We start from the raw sequence: 19,356 nt of genomic DNA on the forward strand, positions 1-19,356 counted from the left end.
GATTATTGATAAGCTACATATTTTCTCTCAAAGATTCACTTCCCATCTTTAACAAAGGGAAAACGTATTACTTGAAGAATTTACCTGTTTAGAAAGTGCTTTATAAATCTTAAAGTATCTTTTAAGAGATGAATTCTCACATGTATTGAAGGTAAAGTTTGTTAACACTCTGTTGGAGGAGCCTGACTATGAGGACATGTTCCTACCATTGTGATCCCGGTAGAGGGAAAAAACAACAACAACAATAATTCAAATATAAGGGAGGATGATATGGAAAGTTAAATACAGATCTCAGCATGAGAGAAATTAGTAGTAAAGAGAAGTTCTTCCTAGGGAGAGGTATATAATCTGCTGGCGTGATTAAAGTTGGATGAGGATTTTAGCGACAAATGAAGACAGAGCCAAGGAACTGACAAATTATTTAAGGAAAGAAACAAAGACAGAGTAAATGGTAAAGCATTGTTTTTGTTTATAACTCTGAGTTTGTAGGTAAATAGTACATTTGTAGTGGAGTTAAAGAAAATTTATTTACTGAAGAATAAAAGAAGTAAGTACTTTGGATCCTAATCTATTCTGAAGTTTTAAAGCCATTTTGAGAGGGGATTAATTTAATTAGACTCCAAAAATATCAAAAAATTAAAATAAAATGTGTTTTTCCCAACCATGGAGTAAACTAGGGGTAGATTAAATAATAAATACTTATTTCCAATAATCTATGAGAAAGTTATCAAATTATATCTAGTTGCTTTTAAAAAAAAATTATGATGGCATTAAACCTCAGAGTCTTCTAGTTGAGATCCACAACCCACAAGAGTTAGCTCTAATAATCTACACAAAGAAAAAAAAATAAGTGAATAAGTAAGCATTAGTTGTACAGGATATAACGTACAATTGAATGGTCAGCCTCTCAAGCTGGTCCAATAAATATATTACTTTGTAAATATATTACAAAATGAATAAGCTGCCAAATTGAATAAGAAAAGGAGAGTATAAAGTGTTTCATTTGGAATGTTGATAATTTATTTCAATCATCCCCAAAATTCCTGAAGCATAAATGCATCTCTTTAGTTAGATGTAAAATTTCAATGATTCAATGTGACTGAAATTTACAAAAGACTACAATATATTAGGGATCAAAATTTTAGTTGATTCATAGGACATTGTAGAGTTGTGTGGAGAATATGACACATGAAAATATCCAATCAATAAGTGGCAGAAAAAATATAATTCAGAAGATGATAAAAATCTTAAATATCTCCGATTTAGAAAGGATATGGAGTCCAATCCAAATCTGCATAAAATCCCTTTTCAACATATTTAATGTTATTATTGTATCTTTATTCACCTCTAGTAATAACAAAGCAATTCTTTCTGCAGCAGTCTATTCCATATTAGAGCAGTTCTAATTTCTTCATTAAAGCTTGTATACCAAAAGCTAATATAAAGCTAGTATACCAAATATAATTTTTCCTCCATGAGACAAACTTTCAAATACTTAAAGACACAGTGTATCTCAACTCCTTAAAGTCTTTAATTTGTCAGGTTAAATATCTCTTACTTCTTTCCATCACTTATGATAGCATCTTGAAGCCTCTTGCCATCCTGACAATATTCCTCTGGGTTCCTTTCAGCTTATTATCATCAACTTTTATACCCTATTAAATAAAGGATGGAATAATACATAACAAATATATGCTTTCTAGGGCAGTATACAGTGGGACTATATCTTCTACAATCCCAGAAACCAGGTCTCTAATTGGTGACTAAAATTAAATTAGCTTTCTTGCTGCCATGTACATGGTTAATTAATGAAGTTACAGTACAGTAAAATCTCATACAGATGTTTTCCCAAAAAATAACTGTTTGCTAGAAATTCTAGGGCCCGGTAATTATGGGGTTGATCTTTCTTTAACCTGAAGGTAAAACTTTACAGTAATCATTTTAAAATTTCATCCGATTAGATTTGACCTCCTATTTTATCCTGCCATGCAATTTTCCAAATTTATATCACCTTCAGACTTGATAAGTATGGTCTTAATGCTTTAATTCAAATCAATGATACCACAATTAATTGGCACAGAGCTGGCTCTCCTAGAAAGCACTAGAACTCTCTTGTGTTCAAAGATCTTGAGCCAAATCTAGAAAATGGATGAACCACTTCACCTCTAACTTCCACTTAATAGTAACTCCAATTTATGTTGTGCTTAAAGGTTGGTAGATCTCATCTGGACCTCACAACAATCAGGTGACAGCTAATTTAGATATTATTATTCTGGCTTTTACAGGCAAAAAAACAGACTAAGTGAACTTTCCAAGACCGTATTTGATGTATATAAGATGTCTCTCTGAGCTCCCTGTCCAGAGCTCTTTGCATTATATTATGCTTTGCTAATTGTAAAATGGCAAGCTAATATTCTCTTGTTGGTAAAATATGAGATTATCAATGTAAATATATCTTGAAAAATTAAAATTTCCATAAAAAAGATTATATGGGTTATCAATGGTCAATCACACTTCTAAACTGATGTAGGCCGAGATATTTTCTTCCAGATGGTAAAATAAATATTTTTATGAAACAATTTCCAGAGAACTTCTTGTTCATATATTTAGAAATATATAGGCACAAATAATTCCTTCCCAAGCTGTTTCTTAGCAGTTCTATGACAGTATGAGTAACTGAATTCAAAATAGTGGCAAGGGATAGAGATAGATGATCTATTTAGCATTAGGATCTTGTTTTCTAAGAAGGGCAAAAATAGTGGAAACAACCAATAAAGATTAAGAGAAAAACAAGAAGTTGCAATTAAAAACAAAAAGGAAAATAAAGAACAACAAAAACAATGCTCTGCTCTCTGCATAGAACATGTCAGCAACTAGCCATTTACTCAGCAGCTCTGGCTTGATTTGCACATTTTAAACTCGTAGCTATAACATGTATGATTATAGCCTGTAACACAGGATCTTAGGTAAAGGCAGACTGTCAGTTCATCTGTGGGTCTGTCAAAAGTTTATGGGTTCCAGCTTTTGGGATAAGAACTCACTGTTTGACAAAACTTGCTAGGAAAATTGTAAATTAGTATGGCAGAAACTAGGCATTGACCCTCACTTAACACCGTACACCCAGATAAGGTCAAAAATGGGTTCATAATCTAGGTATAAAGAATGAGATTATAAATAAATTAGAAGAACATAGGATAGTTTACCTCCCAGACATGTGGAAGAGGAAGGAATTTATATATCAAAGAAGAACTAGAGAATAGAGAAAATAGAGAACTATTGATCACAAAATTAAAAAAAATATTATATCAAAAGTTTTTTATACACACAAAACTAATGCAGACAAAATTAGAAGGGAAGCAATAAACTGGGAAAACATTTTTACAGTCAAAGGTTCTTATAAAAACCTCATTTCCAAAATATATAGAGAATTGACTCTAATTATAAGAAATCAAGCTATTCTCCAATTGATAATTGGTCAAAGGATATGAACAGAGAATTCTCAGACAAAGAAATTGAAACTATTTTCAGCCATATGAAAAGATGCTTCAAATCACTATTAATCAGAGAAATGCAAATTAAGACAACTCTGAGATACTACTACACATCTGTGAGATTGGCTAGAATGACAGGGAAAGATAATGCAGAATGTTGGAGGGGATGTGGGAAAACTGGGACACTGATACAAAATTGGTGGAATTATGAATACATCCAGCCATTTTGGAGAGCAATTTGGAACTATGCCCAAAAAGTTATCAAACTGTGCATATCCTTTGATCAGCAGCGTTACTACTGGGCTTATATGCCAAAGAGAGTTTAAAGAAGTGAAAGGGACCTGTATGTGCAAGAATGTTTGTGGCAGCCCTCTTTGTAGTGTCCAGAAACTGGAAACTGAGTGGATGCCCATCAACTGGAGAATAGTGGAATAAATTGTGGTATATGAATGTTATGGAATAATATTTTCTGTAAAAAATGACCAGCAGGATGATTTCAGAAAGGCCTGGAGAGACATCAACTAATGCTGAGTGAAATGAGCAGGACCAGGAGATCATTATATACTTCAACAACAATACTATATGATGATCAATTCTGATGGATGAGGCCCTCTTCAACAATGAGATGAACCAAATCAGTTTCAATTGAGCAGTAATGAATTGAACCAGCTACACCCAGCGAAAGAAATTTGGAGTATGACTATGAACCACTACATAGAATTCCCAATTCCTTTATTTTTGTTTGCCTGCATTTTTTATTTCCTTCACAGGCTAATTGTACATTATTTCAAAACCTGATTCTTTTTGTACAGCAAAATAACTGTTTGGATGTAAAGGGCTAGAACTGAGCAAATGCATTTGGATAATGAAGCACGTGAGACTAATTGCCAATTGGATGGTTCCCTATTAACTTGTGTGAAGGTTGACCTTCCCCAGATATTCTGTGCTAACTTGATTGGTGGGACAAAGAGGGGGAAGTGACTTGTGTGGGAGAAGTAGGAGGAGGAAGAGGAAATTGAGAAGCTCTCTCTGTCTCTCTCCTGGCGTTGGAGGGAGGAATGTGTGTATGTGGAGATTGCTAGATTAATCCCCTGATCTTTACCATAAAAGATCAAGAATGAAGACGTTTAGTGAACCTGACTATACACACACACACACACACACACACACACACACACACATATATATATATGTATATTGTATTTAACTTATATTTTAACATATTTAACATGTATTGATCAACCTGCTATCTGGGGGAAGGGGTGGGGGGAAGGAGGGGAAAAGTTGGAACAAAAGGTTTTGCAGTTGTCAATGCTTAAAAATCATCTATGCATATATCTTGTTAATAAAAAGCTATAATAAAAAAGATTAAAAATAAATTTTAAAAAGTTTATGGGTTCAGTAAAGTCTGAGAGTTTCAAAATTTCACAGTGAAATAGCTTCAGAAAGGCTACAGTAGTCCCAGGGATGATAATAATACCTTTCCTCACAATATGGCTGTCTCTTTCTCATCATTAGTACTTGAGTTAATCTATTTTAGCATCCACATTAACTTAAATAAAAATGGAGAAGAAATGACAGTTTAGGATTCCCATTTAATCAAGACCACTATTCCTTCACACCCGATTCACATTTACTGAATGAAATATAACTAAGGATATTTCATGAGACATGACCACTATCAAAAATCATTGTCAAGCTCTCAGTCTTAATTCAAATGTATGTGGATGGCTCTCTATATAATAAGTATATGGTCAAATCAGCTATAATTTGAAGTGTATGTGTGTGTGTATGTGTGTATGTGTGTATATAATTACCTGCTTTCTATAACCAACTAAAAATACCAAGCTCTCTTACATAGAATAGTATCTTAATTAATTGAAAAGAACATTTTCGTTCTGACGGGATATTGTTTGCCAACAAATAGAAATCACAATGTTCTCTAAGATAGTAACCTAAATAGAATCAAATTCTTTAATGATCAACCACTAGTCTGATAAAATGGTAATATTTCATGTAATTTTATACTGCCTTATGATGTCTCAGTATTAAAGATGATTTTAATTTGTTTCATTCATAACATAACTGCAGCAAGTATAACATGACATGAGTTAAATCAGGCCAGTTTGACTATTTTCACATGGCAATAAAGTAACAGCCAACTGTGATAGAAATAGAAATTCTTATTTGTCTCCTATTTAAGCAGAAAATTGATATTTTGATTAACATGTATACGTTTTCTTGATTTTCCATGTTTAAGACCAAAATTTTGTGATGAAGAGTGTGAGAGATATTGAATAGTCCAATAAAAGATAGATAGTTGCAACAATCAAATGAAATATTTCCTTAGGTATAATACAAGTGCTTAAAGAATTTCAAAAAATGGAAAATATGCCAGAATCAGGCTCTAGAGAAATACCCTTTACATAATTTTGCACAAGGTAAATCCAGCATAAGAACAAGACCCTTAAGGTACAACAAATAACTCATTATTGACTGGAAAGCCAATACTTACAAGTACTTAACAAGTTGAGGATAGCAAAATTGTATTCTGTCCAGAATGACCTACAATGCCTTTTTAAAATTAGTATGAGAAATCTCAAAATAGCTCCACTATTAAATATTATAGGACTTTTAAAATGATTAAACTATTTCATCTCTATGAAATTTCAGATGAAAAAAAATAACTATGTTCCTTATTACCATATAGTCAATAGATCCTTTATGATGAAATACCAATCAATGAACTCTTGATGATCCCATGAAATGTTGCATTTGACAATGGGTTAAATAATTAGATAAAAATCAAGCCAAATTTTTTTTACCTCCAAAGTAATACTTCTCTCCTGTTTTAACTTGAAGAGGACTGTTAGTTCGAACTGCTGATGCTTCATCACCATCAATGGTTAGAACAGCAAAATTTTCCTTGGCTAGGAAACGAACTTCATGCCATTGTCCATCATTTAGCCCAGAACCTAGCAGCAAAAAGAAAGAAATAGAAAATTTATATTTTAAGATATTTTCTTAAGAAAATACTTCCTCAGTTATTATTTAAAGTATATATTCAATTTGTTATTTTTTAAGAAAATACAGTGTCAGATTTTAAGCTTTCTTGTAGATATGCACTTCATATTTTGTTTCCATTTCTTGAATGTTACAAAGTACAAAATAGTAAATTTTAAAAAGAGATTGTATCAATACTTAAAAGTTAAGATTTTTTAAATAGAAAAAACCTAGTTCCAAAAGGGAAAAACACAAAAGAAAATGACAAATAGTTTGTTTTAATTTGCATTGAAGTCCATTAATTCTTTCTTAGAATGTGGATGACATTTTCATCATAAGTCCTCTGGAATTCCCTTGGGTCACTGTATTGTTGAGAATAAGTCATTCACAATTGATAGTCTTACCATATCATTGTCATATCATTGTACACAGTGTTCACTTTGTTTTGCTTCACATTGTATCACTTCATATAAGTTTTCCACATTTTTCTGACATCCTTTTCATCATTAGTTTTTTAAAATGTAGTTTTTTGGGGAGCTAGTTGGTGCAGTGGATAGAGCACCAGCCCTGAAGTCAAGAGGATCTGAGTTCAAATTTGGCCTCAGACACTTAACATTTCCCAGCTGTGTGATCCTGGGCAAGTCACCTAACCCCAATTGCCTCAGGGGAAAAAAAGTGTAGTTATTTTTTATTCCCTCCCCAATTACATGTCAAGAAAATTATCATTCATTTTTACAAGATTTTTTAATTCCATGCCCAAAAAGTTATCAAAATGTGCATACCCTTTGACCCAGCATTGCTACTACTGGGCTTATATCCCAAGGAAATACTAAAGAAGGGAAAGGGACCTGTATGTGCCAAAATGTTTGTGGCAGCCCTTTTTGTAGTGGCTAGAAACTGGAAAATGATTGGATGTCCATCAATTGGAGAATGGTTGGATAAATTATGGTATATGAATGTTATGGAATATTATTGTTCTGTAAGAAATGACCAACAGGAGGAATACAACTAGACCTCCACTGCTTCATTGTAGCTCATGCAAATGGCAACCCTAAGATTGCCTAAGAAACAGCTTTAAGACATCAGTGGGAAAGGTGGCATACATTAACAAAATTCGGTTCTGCACATATATATTGTACCTAGGATATACTATGAGATATGGGAATGCCTGCCATCTAGGGGAGGGGATGGAGGGAAGGAGGGGAAAAGCTTGGAACAGAAGGGAGTACAAGGGATAATGTTGTGAAAAAAAAATTACCTATGCATATGTACTGTCAAAAATGTTATAATTATAAAATTAATAAAAATAAATTAAATTAAAAAATTAAAAAGAAACAAACAAACAAAAAAGATTTTTTAATTCCAAATTTTCTTCCTTCCCTCCCCTTTCCTAAAATGGTAGGCAATTTGTTGTAGGTTATGGATGTGCTATCATGTAAAACATATTTCCATATTAATTACAATTTTGAAAAAAGAAACAAAATAAACAAAATAAAAGTGAATGAGAATAAAGTAAGTGAAAATAAATATGCTTCAATATGCATTCAGATTCCGTCAGTTGTTTGTCTGAATATGGATAGTATTTTCTTTTGTGAGCCCTTTGTACTTTTCTTAAATAACTGTACTGAGCTGAATCATTCATAGTCTATCATATCACAACATTGTGTACAATACTTTCTTGGCTCTGCATCAGTTCATACAAGTCTTTCAAGGGTTTTTGTTCCTTAAATCTGCCTATTCATCATTTCTTATTGCACTACTCTATTGCATTCACTTATCACAGCTTGTTTGTTATTTTGCAATTGAGGGACATTTCAATTTCCAATATTTTGCCACTCTGAAGAGAGAGATGCTATATATATTTTCAATAAGTAAGTTCTGATCTCTTCAGGATACAGATGCATAAAGTTATTGCTGGATTAAAGACTATATATTTTCAATAAGTAAGTTCCGATCTCTTCAGGATACAGATGCATAAAGTTATTGCTGGATTAAAGACTATATATTTTCAATAAGTAAGTTCCGATCTCTTCAGGATACAGATGCATAAAGTTATTGCTGGATTAAAGACTATATATTTTCAATAAGTAAGTTCTGATCTCTTCAGGATACAGATGCATAAAGTTATTGCTGGATTAAAGACTGTATATATATATATATATATATATATATATCTATATATATATGTATATATATATCTATATATATATATCTATATATATATATATAGATATATATATACATTTCCCTTTGGTCATAGTTCCAAATTACTACAACTTCTCTTCAACATTTATTATTTCCTATTTTTGTAATGTTAGCCATTCTGATAGGTGTGAAATAGTACCTCATTTTTTTTTTGTATTTATGAAATCAAGTATGATTTAGAGCATTTTTCATATGCCTATAAATACTTTTGATTTCTTCATCCAAAAATTTCCATTCATACCCTTTAACCATTTATTAATGTAGCCTTAAACATTTGACTCACTTGTCTATCATATAAGAAATGGATTTTTTATTAGAAACTCTAACTATAAACATATTTTCTCATAATTCTGCTTTCCTCCTAATCTTGGTTGCTTTGACTTTGTTTATGCAAAAGATTGTTAATTCAATATAATCAAAATTATCTATTTTATATTTTGTAAAGCTTTCTCTCTTATTTAGTCATTAGTTCTTCCCTTCTTCATTGATCTAAAAGGTAGACTATTCATTGCTCTTCTACTGTGATTTTGGTGTCATCCGTTTTGATCTTGGTACATGATATGAGATCTTGGTGTGAGATGATACATTCATGCCCTTTCTTTTACAGTTTTCACAAAAGTTGTGAGGTTTTATTCCACTTTTCGGTTTTATCAGGTATCAGGTTATTATGAGCATTTACTTCTATGTTTTGAACTACCTATTTTTTCCTGTAACTTGCTTAACAGAAGTTAAGAACTTGGATGCTACAACACTTAGTGTATATATGTTTAGTACTGATATTACTTCATCATCTATTTTATTTTTTTTTAAAGCAAAATCTAAACTTCTTTACTTTCTCTTTTAACTAGATCTATTTTTGCTTTTGCTTGTTCTGAGATCAGGATGGTCATCCCTCCTTGTTTGTCATTAACTTTTGCTGAAGAATAATAGATTCTGCAGGATCTGTTTCAGTCCCTCAACTTTACTCTGTGTCTCGTTTTTCAAGTGTTTCTTGTAAACAACATATTGTAGGATTCTGTTTTTTGATCCACTCTGAAATCTGCTTCTGTTTTATGAGAGAGTTCATTACATTCACATTCAGAGTAATGATTCTTAACCATGCATTTCCCTACATCCTATTTTTCTCCTGTTTATCTTCCCTCTCCTTTCACCTTTTCCTTAAATTGTGCTTTTTTCTGACTACCACCTTCCCTGATCTGCTCTCTCTCCTGGAAGTCCTGCTGCACCTCACCTTTACTTAATTGCCACCCCATTTTCTTGCTGGGCAAGACAAATTTCTATATTCAACTATTTTGTTATATTATTTCTTTTTTGAGACAATAGTGATAAGAGGAAGCTTCAAGCAATGCCCATTACCCACTTAACTATCTTCCATTAACAGGTTTTTTAGTACCTCTTCATATGAAACAATTTATTTCATTCTACATCTTCCTTCCTTCTGCACCCAATTTACTCCTCTTTTTCATCCTTTAATTATTTTAGTTATTCCCTCAAATTCACCTTACATTGTACCCTTTGCCTATGCATATTCCTTCTGGTTGTATATCTAGTGGTACAATTTTTAAAAAATTACATGTATCATCTTCCTATGTAAGGATGTAAACAGTTTAATTCCAATGAATCTCTTATGTTTTGTTTTGTTTTAATTATTTAGGCTTCTCTTACATCTTTATGTTGAAGTTTTTTTTTTTCATTTCTGATCTTATGAAAGCTTTAAATCTTTCATTTTTCCCCCTTGATCTATTATGCTTAATTTCACCAGATTAATGATTCTTGGTAGTATTTCTAATTCCTTTGCCTTCCAGAATATTGTATTTCATGACTTCCAATCTTAAAGTTGATGCTGTTAATTCCTGTGTGATCCTAATTACAACTCCCTAATATTTTTTTTTAAATTTTTTTTTTTTTAAAATTTTCTAGTCACTTGTAGTATTTTGCCTTATGTGATAGTTCTGAAATTTGAATATAATGTTCTTTGGAGTTTTTATTTTGGGACCTTTCTTTTGAAGTGATAAATGGATCCTTTCAATGGCCATTTTGCTCTCCGATTCCAGGGTAGCATGGAAGTTTTCTTTTATAAGTCCTTAAAAGATGTTGTCCAGTTCCTCCTTTTCATTATGACTTTCTGGTAGTCCAATGACCTTTGACATTACCTCTCATGGATCTATTTGCCAAGGCAGTTTTTTTTTTAATAAGGTATTTTACATTTTCTTGTATTTTCTTCTTTTGATGCTTCCTAAAGTCATTAGCTTGCACTTGCACAATTTTATTTCTTAAGAACTTATTTCCCTCATTTAGCTTTTGTACTTCCTTTACCATTGACCAATTCTAAGTTTTAAGCAAATATTTAATTTGTACAAACTGTTGGGGCTTTTCATAATTGTTTTGCATTCTTCTTATTTCTTTCCCCATTTTTCTTCTCCTGCTCTTATATGTTTTAAGGTCATTTTTTAAATTCTCTGAATATTTCTGGGCTTGAAATTACTTGGGATTTTTATTCTTGGGATTTTGTCCACAGATGTTCTGACATTGCTGCCCTCTTTTAAATTTGTATCTTGCTTTTCCTTGTAGACAAAATATCTTTCTATGACTAAAAATTATTTTATTATTATTGTTTTTTCATCTTTTTTTGTCTTTTATCATTCTTTTAAATTTGAGGCTTGACATCAGGGTGGATGGGGTAATTAGTCGTTTTGTGTCAGGGAATGTATGCTCTGGCTATTTATTTGGAACTGCATTGGTGTTGCCCTGAGGCCCATAAGAGACCATCAAGTCTTATACTGAGCTGAAGGAGTGTGGTAGGAAGAGGCTGACACTACTACAGGATATTGGAGTCTGACAGTTTATCTGGTGCTAAGTCTGGCTCTTAGTGTTGGGTCTGATGTATTCCGAGGGAAGTGTAGTGTTTCTGTTTTTTCCCTGAGACTACATCAAAGCACTTTGAGGTCTGGGCTCTGGAAGCTGCCAGTTTACCAAGTGCTATGTCGAAGCATGTGATATGCCACCTTTCCCACTGGTGTCTTAAGGTTGTTTCTTAGGCAATCTTAGGGTTGCCATTTGCTTGAGCTACGATGAAGCAGTGGAGGTCAAGTTGTTTTTGCCCAGAATTATGTTGAAGAACATGGGACTTCTCTGAGCCATAGTCTTATGTTTCCCTTGCTGTACTGAGGCACATGAGGAGTCCTGATGTTGGCATTGCCTGCTCTACCTCCACTGGTTTGTTAAAATGGAGCTCATTGTTGGATTGCTGGAATGCTTCCTTTTTTGGACATCATTACCCTTTTACTGGATTAAAACTATTTTTCTTTTTGCCATTTCCCCAGATTTCTTCAGCTAAAACATTGTTCTATCATTTCTTTTTTCCTGGTTCTTCTGCTCCAGGATTGTTTTGGGGTGATATTTTGTAGTTGTTTGTAGATGAATATTGAATAGTTACAAGTGGTTTGCTGCTTAGTCCACCATCTTTCCCCATTATTTCTACTAAGCACAGGGCATATAAAAAAAAAGAAAAACAATAAGATTGAAAAAAAGTAATACTGTCATTTTACAGCTGCCAAAACTGAGGGTCAGGAGGGATATTTGAATTGTCCAAGATCACTTGATCCAAAAGTATTGGATTTGGAATGAAAAGTTTATAACCTTTAATCTCAAATTTATGAGGAGGTATGATAAATCATTTTCTTAAAAATTAGAATTGAGCAAATGGACGCTAATGAGTTTGTGAAAAGTCAAGAAACAAGGGGGAAAACAATAGAATGAAAAAAAAATGTGAATCATCTCATTGGAAAAACAACTGATCTGGAAAATAGATCCAAAAGAGATTATTTATAAATTATTGGACTACCTGAAAGCCACAATAAATAATTTTTTTAAAAAAAGCCTGGATATCATTTTTGAAGAAATTATCTTTTTTCCCTTGAGGCAATTGGGGTTAAGTGACTTGGCCAGGGTCACACAGCTAGGAAGTATTAAGTATCTGAGGCCAGATTTGATCTCAGGTCCTCCTGATTTCAGGGCTTATGCTCTATCCACTGTACCACCTAGCTGCCCCATTTTCAAGAAATTAACAAAGAAAACTGTTCTAATATTCTACACCCGGAGGATAAAATTGAAATTGAAAGAATCTATCAATCATCTCCTAAAAAACTACCAGAAATATTAAAGCCAAATTCTGGAACTTCCAGGTCAAAGAAAAAAAAATATTGCAACATCCTGAAAATAATAATACAAGTACAGTTGAGCCATAGTCAGGAAAATACAAGATTTAGCAACTTCTACATTAAAGGATATGATGCCTTGGAGTATGGCATTTTAGAGCAAAGGAGCTAGCTAGGGTTACAAACAAGAATTACCTACTCACAAAGACTGTGTATAAAACTTCATGAGAAAAGATGGATATTCAATGTAATAGAGAACTTTCAAGCATTTTTGACAGAAATACCAGAGCTGAATAAAAATATTTGAACTCAAGAAGCTTATGGTGGTAATCAAAAAAGGAATATTACAAGTGACTTGGTAGTTTATATATCTACATAGGAGAATGTTACTTGTAACCCATAAGAAATTCCCCATTGTTTAGACGATTAGAAGTATGTATGTATAGAGGGCAGAGAGGTATGACATGAATATTAAGGTATAATAAAAAATAAAATTAAGGGGTGAGTGAGGGATTTATGGGGAGAATTGGAAAGGGAGAAGTAGAAGGGTGTACATTATTTGCCAAAAAAAAGGCAAGAAAAAGATTTTCTAGTGGAAAGGGAAAAGGATAGAGATGGGGAATGAGTGAATCTAAATCTCATAAGAATTGGCTCCAAGAAGAAATAACATATACATTCAATTGTGTTTAGAAATCTATGTCATCCTGCAGGAAAGGGAAGAGGGATATGAAAAGAAGAAGGTGATAGAAGTTAGAAGCAAAACACTTTTGAGGAGGATTATCAATAGTAATTGAAAAAAGAATTCTGAAACAAGTTTTTTTTTTTCTGATAAGGGCTACATTTCTCAAACATATAAGGAAGTGTGTCAGGCTTATTAAAAATAAAAGCCTTTCTCCAATTGATAAATGATTAAAAGATATGAACAGTTTTCAGATGAAGTAATCAAACTATATTCAGTCTATGAAAAAAGTCTTGATTAGAGAAACGCAAATCAAAACAATTCTGAAGAACTACTTCATCCCTAGTAGAATAGCTAAACGTCCAGAAAAAGAAAAAGACAAATGTTGGAGGTAATACGAGAAAAATGAATTGTTGGTGGAATTGGGAACTGATTTAATCTTCCTCTAGATTAATTTAAAACTATGCCCCATGATGAAAAAAAAAAATGCATATCCTCTGACCTAACAACACTACCATGCATATATTCCATAAATTATTTTAAAAAATATATACATGTACAAAATATTCATAGCAGTTTTCCCTCCTCGAGACAAAGAACTGGAAATTGAAGGAATAGCTATCAATTAGTGAATGACTGAATACATTTTGCTATGTGACTAGGACGGAATACTATTGTGCTATAACAAAAGCAGGGTACTCTCAGGAAAATCTGGAAATACTTCCATGAGCTCATGTAAAGTGAAATGTATAATGTACAAAGTAACAGCAATAACGTGGGATGATCATCTGTGAATGATTTTGTTATTCACACCAATACAATGATTCATGACTTCTCTGAGTTACTTACTTATGATTAAAAAATGCTATCCATACTTTAGAGATAGAACTTATTGAGTCTGAATATAGATTGAAGCATGGTTTTATTAAACTTGAGGGTTTTTTGTTGTTGTTTTGTGGGGTGAAATCTATCTTTTCTTTCACAACATGCCTTTTATGGAAATGCTTTTCATAACTTTACATGTGTCTTCTCAATGAGATGGGGTTAAGGAGGGATCACTATATATGAGTTTTTCCGGATCTCTAATAATTCTAATGACTTCTGTATGTTAGCTCTTCCAAATTATCCTGTATATAACTTTTTCGAAAAAAGCTATTTTTTTGTCACCTTCCTAAGACTGAGCTCCTTGAGAACAGGCACTGCCCTTTTACTTTTTTTTTTTTTTTTTTTTTTTTTTTTTTTTTTTTTTTTTTTTTTTTTTTGTCGTCAGCACTTAAGCACAGTACTTGACATAAATATTTGCTGACTGATTGACTCTTGATTGAGGATAATCTTTCTACCTGTGAAAGTAAACATTTTTTTTCTTCTTGAAAGGTACAATCAGCTTAAAATTTTTCCTACAACTCTAAAAATCTGAGTGATTTGCTGAAGATTACATAGCCAATATGTGTCAAAGGAATGACTTGAAAGTATTATAGAAGTATGAATAGTTTTCTATTATTGAATTTTTTTGGGGAAAGAGGAGGCAGAGATCTCAACCTTTGATTCCACTGATATAGGATAAATTATATATAGAAACTCCCTCAAAGAACAAGATCAGCAATTGTTCTACAATTTATAATCTTGAAGAGTTACTAGGGGGCAAAAAAAAATACTTGAATATCCGTCAGATTTTTATCTCACAATGTAATGAAGCATCATAGAATCACAGCATTTTAGTTTTGGATCATACAGTTTAATTCCATTTTAAAGATGAAGAAAAATGAATCACAGAGGGGTTAAATATGTTGCCCAAGATTGTGTAACTGACAAGTCCCTGATTCAAAATGTTATGTAAGTTATATGATAAGGAATATTTTTTGCTCTTCTTTATTTACCTTGGTATCTTTGCCTTTGTCTCTTCATTGCAGATAATTGTGCATAGAAAAGAATAGCAATTTAATAAATAATGCTGAATGAAAAGAGAAAAAGAGAAAAAGAAGAAACAGAGAGGGAGAAAGGAAGGGAAGGAAAGAGAGTAAATAAACAGGATGGATTACTAAATTTTGGGCCTGTATTCCTTCCAGGTTAAAGGGCTTATTTTCTGAATCAATTGGCTTTTTGCATGGTGAAAACATAACCCAGAGAATACAAGAAGCTACTTTCCTTCTGTGCCTACATGAGGGAAGGGGAGAATTGAGCATCTCATTCAGAATAGGAGGGGGAAAACATTTTCTGGGCAGGTGGAGCTAGAGTGTCTCTGTCTCCACTGCTTAAGCAGTAATTCTCTGGATCATTTCCCCGGCCATCTGTTGCATGGAGCCAGCAGAGTAGATTAGTCCTTCAAAGATGCTGTAAAGATTAATCACTCTGAGCCATTTTTACTATAAAATAAAAGTGTAAATTTAACAGAAAACCCACAAAAAACAGAGCATTACTGAAATTTGGAAGGTTTTGGTGAGTGAGTTCCAGAATCTTCAAAGGGGTTTGCTTGGTTTTTGAGAATAGTTTCACTTGAATCCACCAATGTAGATCAATTCTATGTTATTTATGTATATAAAATAAATGCATTTGTTCAGGAAAGGAAGATAGAGTCATCTTAAATCTCACAAGATCTTTTATATGTCATAAATAACCAAGAGTACAATCATGGCCAGAAAGAAAACAGCAATTCTCCTTTTTACTTAAAGTACTAATTTTTCCTACTCCTTCTTCCTGAACCCAGTCTTAATAGAGAAGAGTGTGCAGAGGCAGCCAGGACTCCTAAGCTCATTTTATTAAAAAAAAAAAAGAAAAGAAAAAAAAAAAAAGAAAAAAAAATTTAAAAACGCTTGGTCTAATAAAGGGCTGAAAGATTCTCTCAATATATTACTTGTTCTTCCCTTTTTTCCTTTTTTCTTTCCTTTTTCTATTTTGTATCTTTGCTGCCTAAAACTGTGTCTAGAACATGCTCTTTATCAGCTCCCTCACACACACACACAAAAAAGCAGTGATACCTAGTATTTGAGGAAAAGTATATTTGTTGCTGTCTATTGCAATGGGATACTGCTTACCTTCTCTTTGTAATTCACTAAACATTTATTTGTCCTTTATTATATGGAAGACACAGTTTTATAAATTGGACAAACAGAGATAAAATGGAGCCTTCTCCTGGAGTTTGTGGCTTAATATGGTCATATTCAATACAAGCCAGAGTGCTCTAGGGAAATACAAAGGAAGAGCAAACAAACATTTTCAATTATATGATCAGGAGATCAGGGAAATCTACTTAGAAAGGTAACCACTGAACTATCCAACCTTGCAAAGTTTAGAGTGAAATTGGATTGTAAGGAACAAGTCTGAATTCAGAGTCAGGAGTTGGAAGAACTGACTTTATCTATGTGACCTTTGGCCAGTCAATTTATCTTTGGATGCCTCAGTTTCCTCATACATAAAATCAAAGAGTTGGACTAGATGACTTTTGAGGACTTTTTTATCTCTGAATCTCTGGTCAGATAACCTGCATCTTAAAGGAAGAGAAAGATTCTTGAAAGTAGAGAAGAAGGGGAAACATATCATGTACTGCATTCAATACTTGCATATAGTGCAGCAACACTAAGGGAGGAAAAGGGAGATTCAGAGATCATTAAGTAATTTAGTTTTTTTTTTTGTGTGTGTGTTTTTAAAGAACAAATGAATAGTATTCATAAGAAAACTCAACTTTATCTTTCATTCAATCATCTTAACTAATCTAATATTACAAAATTTGTAAATCATGTAACATAAATAAATAACACTATTTGATCCCTACAACAACCCAGTGAAATAGCTGGTATTATAATTCTTATTTTTCGGATGAAGAAATTGAAGCTGAGAGAAATTAACTGAGTTGACCATGGTCACAGCTTTTAAATCTCTAAAGTTAAATTTGGTTTTACATCTTCCTGATTCCAGATCCTATTCTCCAACTACTGTGCTACCTGGATCTTCTTGAAGGAGGGCTTATAAGACCATAGCTCACAATGGCCAAGAAGATACCACCTCTGAAGCCAAGCAACTTAGTATATTGTAGGTAGCAGTTGGCTCAGAGTCAAAAAACTTGGTTAGGATTTCAACTTTTGCAACTAATTTTCTTAATTACCCATAGCAAATCACTATAGGTATTGGTTTGATTCTCAGTATCAAATGAGGGAGATGATCTCTTTTGTTTGGTCCAGCTCTAAAATTCTGTGATCATAGATGAGAGGTTCAATAATTAGAAAGTGAGAACTATGAGTTATATGAGGGAGAAATCTAATTTTTTCTATTCAAAATAAATGACTTTACCTATGTCAATAAGGGATGGAGGCTTTTCTGGTCTGGATATGGTTCTCCTAATCTGGGAACACCCAGTGAGGAAACTTCCCCATCAATGTAGATCATAATTGTTCTGAAATTTACAGTGTCACATAAGTCAGTGAGAGTTTAAGTGATTTGCCCAGAATCATAAAACCTATATTTGAGGCAGCATTTGACAGAAAGGTATCTTGTGCATTCATTTAGTAAAAAAAAAATTGAAAATCAAATGAATGTTTTATATGGAATTATTACAGGTAGCATGAGAAATTCAAAGAATCTTAATGTTTCAATGAGCTTGCAGTGGGATAGAGAAAGATAAAACACATAAATCATTATTATCTGACAAAAATGCCTAGATTAGTGGAAGAGTTGGAAACATTTGTAGGGGTAAGAAGAATAAGAAGGGGATAGTATGAGAAACTATAAAGATACAGGAGTCTCCCTTAAAGAAAAGGGATGGTGTCAGACTTTATCAACTCACTTTTGGACTATTGCAAAGGCCTGCCTCCAATTTATCCTCAATTCCATCCACTGTTCATTCAATAAACAGGTTTTCCTAAGGTACAGTTCTGGCTATGTCTTCATATCCCAGTTCATGGTATATGATAGCACGTTATATCTATTGAGTGACTACTGACCACTATATGTAGGGGAGAGGATAGATCCAGGAATTCTGATTAGTTGATTTAATCTTCAATCTGTAAAATTATAGAAAGTTAGGGATAGGTTAAAATGAAAAAATTAAGATATTAAAGTATAAGCATTATACTTTGTTACTCATTTAGGAGAAATGACATATGTCTAAACCCTCCCTATTAGTGCCAATAATGAATCCCCTTAAGCAGTCCCATTATTGTAATTCATATAAAATATTTCCATTGGGCTAGAAACAATTATTATATTTTACATAATTTTAACTTTGAATACTGTGAATTTGAATCCAAGTATCAACTTTAATTTATGTATACCAACTACATGTATAATCAACTTTATGATGAATTTTGGAAAGCTTAACTAAAGATTCCAGTCCTATTCTTTGGATAGTATGGCACTCTGTAAGGCAACAGTAATTACTTGTAGGTCTTACAAACATTTTCTAGAAGTGCTGAACAAAGGTAAGGGATGGATTTCTCCCTACTTTGATCACCTCAGTAAAAACATGCTGCAACAAACTAACTTGCCCAATAGAAGATGTCACATTCAATAGAAAGGAAGTCCAAAGAGTCTTATTTTTAGAGGCTAAGTTATGGAAGGAAGCTTCAAAAAAGTACAGCTGAATCATCTATTCTGGATAGTGAAGATAATTGATAAAGAAATCACCAAATTAGTATAGACTTAGGAATTCTCTTGTGAGACCTGAGTTGGGGAAGGTGGTGAGTGGTGGGTAGTCAGATATTACCAGATCCATTATTTCAGACATTTAAGAAGCTCAATCTCATTGATTTGTAGTCACTTCATATGGAAACTAATATCACCCAGCTTGTTCACTTATCTTTTCATCTTTCTTGGTTCTGAATGATTAGAT

General features: G+C 32.8%; 1 protein-coding gene across 1 annotated transcript in view; it reads right to left on the reverse strand.

The window, feature by feature from the left end:
* CNTNAP2 (contactin associated protein 2) overlaps positions 1 to 19,356 on the reverse strand; it is a 2,674,182-nt gene that overhangs the window by 1,289,202 nt on the left and 1,365,624 nt on the right. The window contains exon 9 of the mRNA XM_074267631.1: positions 6,317 to 6,466. Within this exon, the coding sequence (XP_074123732.1) occupies positions 6,317 to 6,466 (150 nt within the window). The remainder of the gene's footprint in view (positions 1 to 6,316; positions 6,467 to 19,356) is intronic.

Source organism: Sminthopsis crassicaudata, chromosome 5, assembly GCF_048593235.1.
Source record: "Sminthopsis crassicaudata isolate SCR6 chromosome 5, ASM4859323v1, whole genome shotgun sequence".
NCBI lineage: Eukaryota > Metazoa > Chordata > Mammalia > Dasyuromorphia > Dasyuridae > Sminthopsis > Sminthopsis crassicaudata.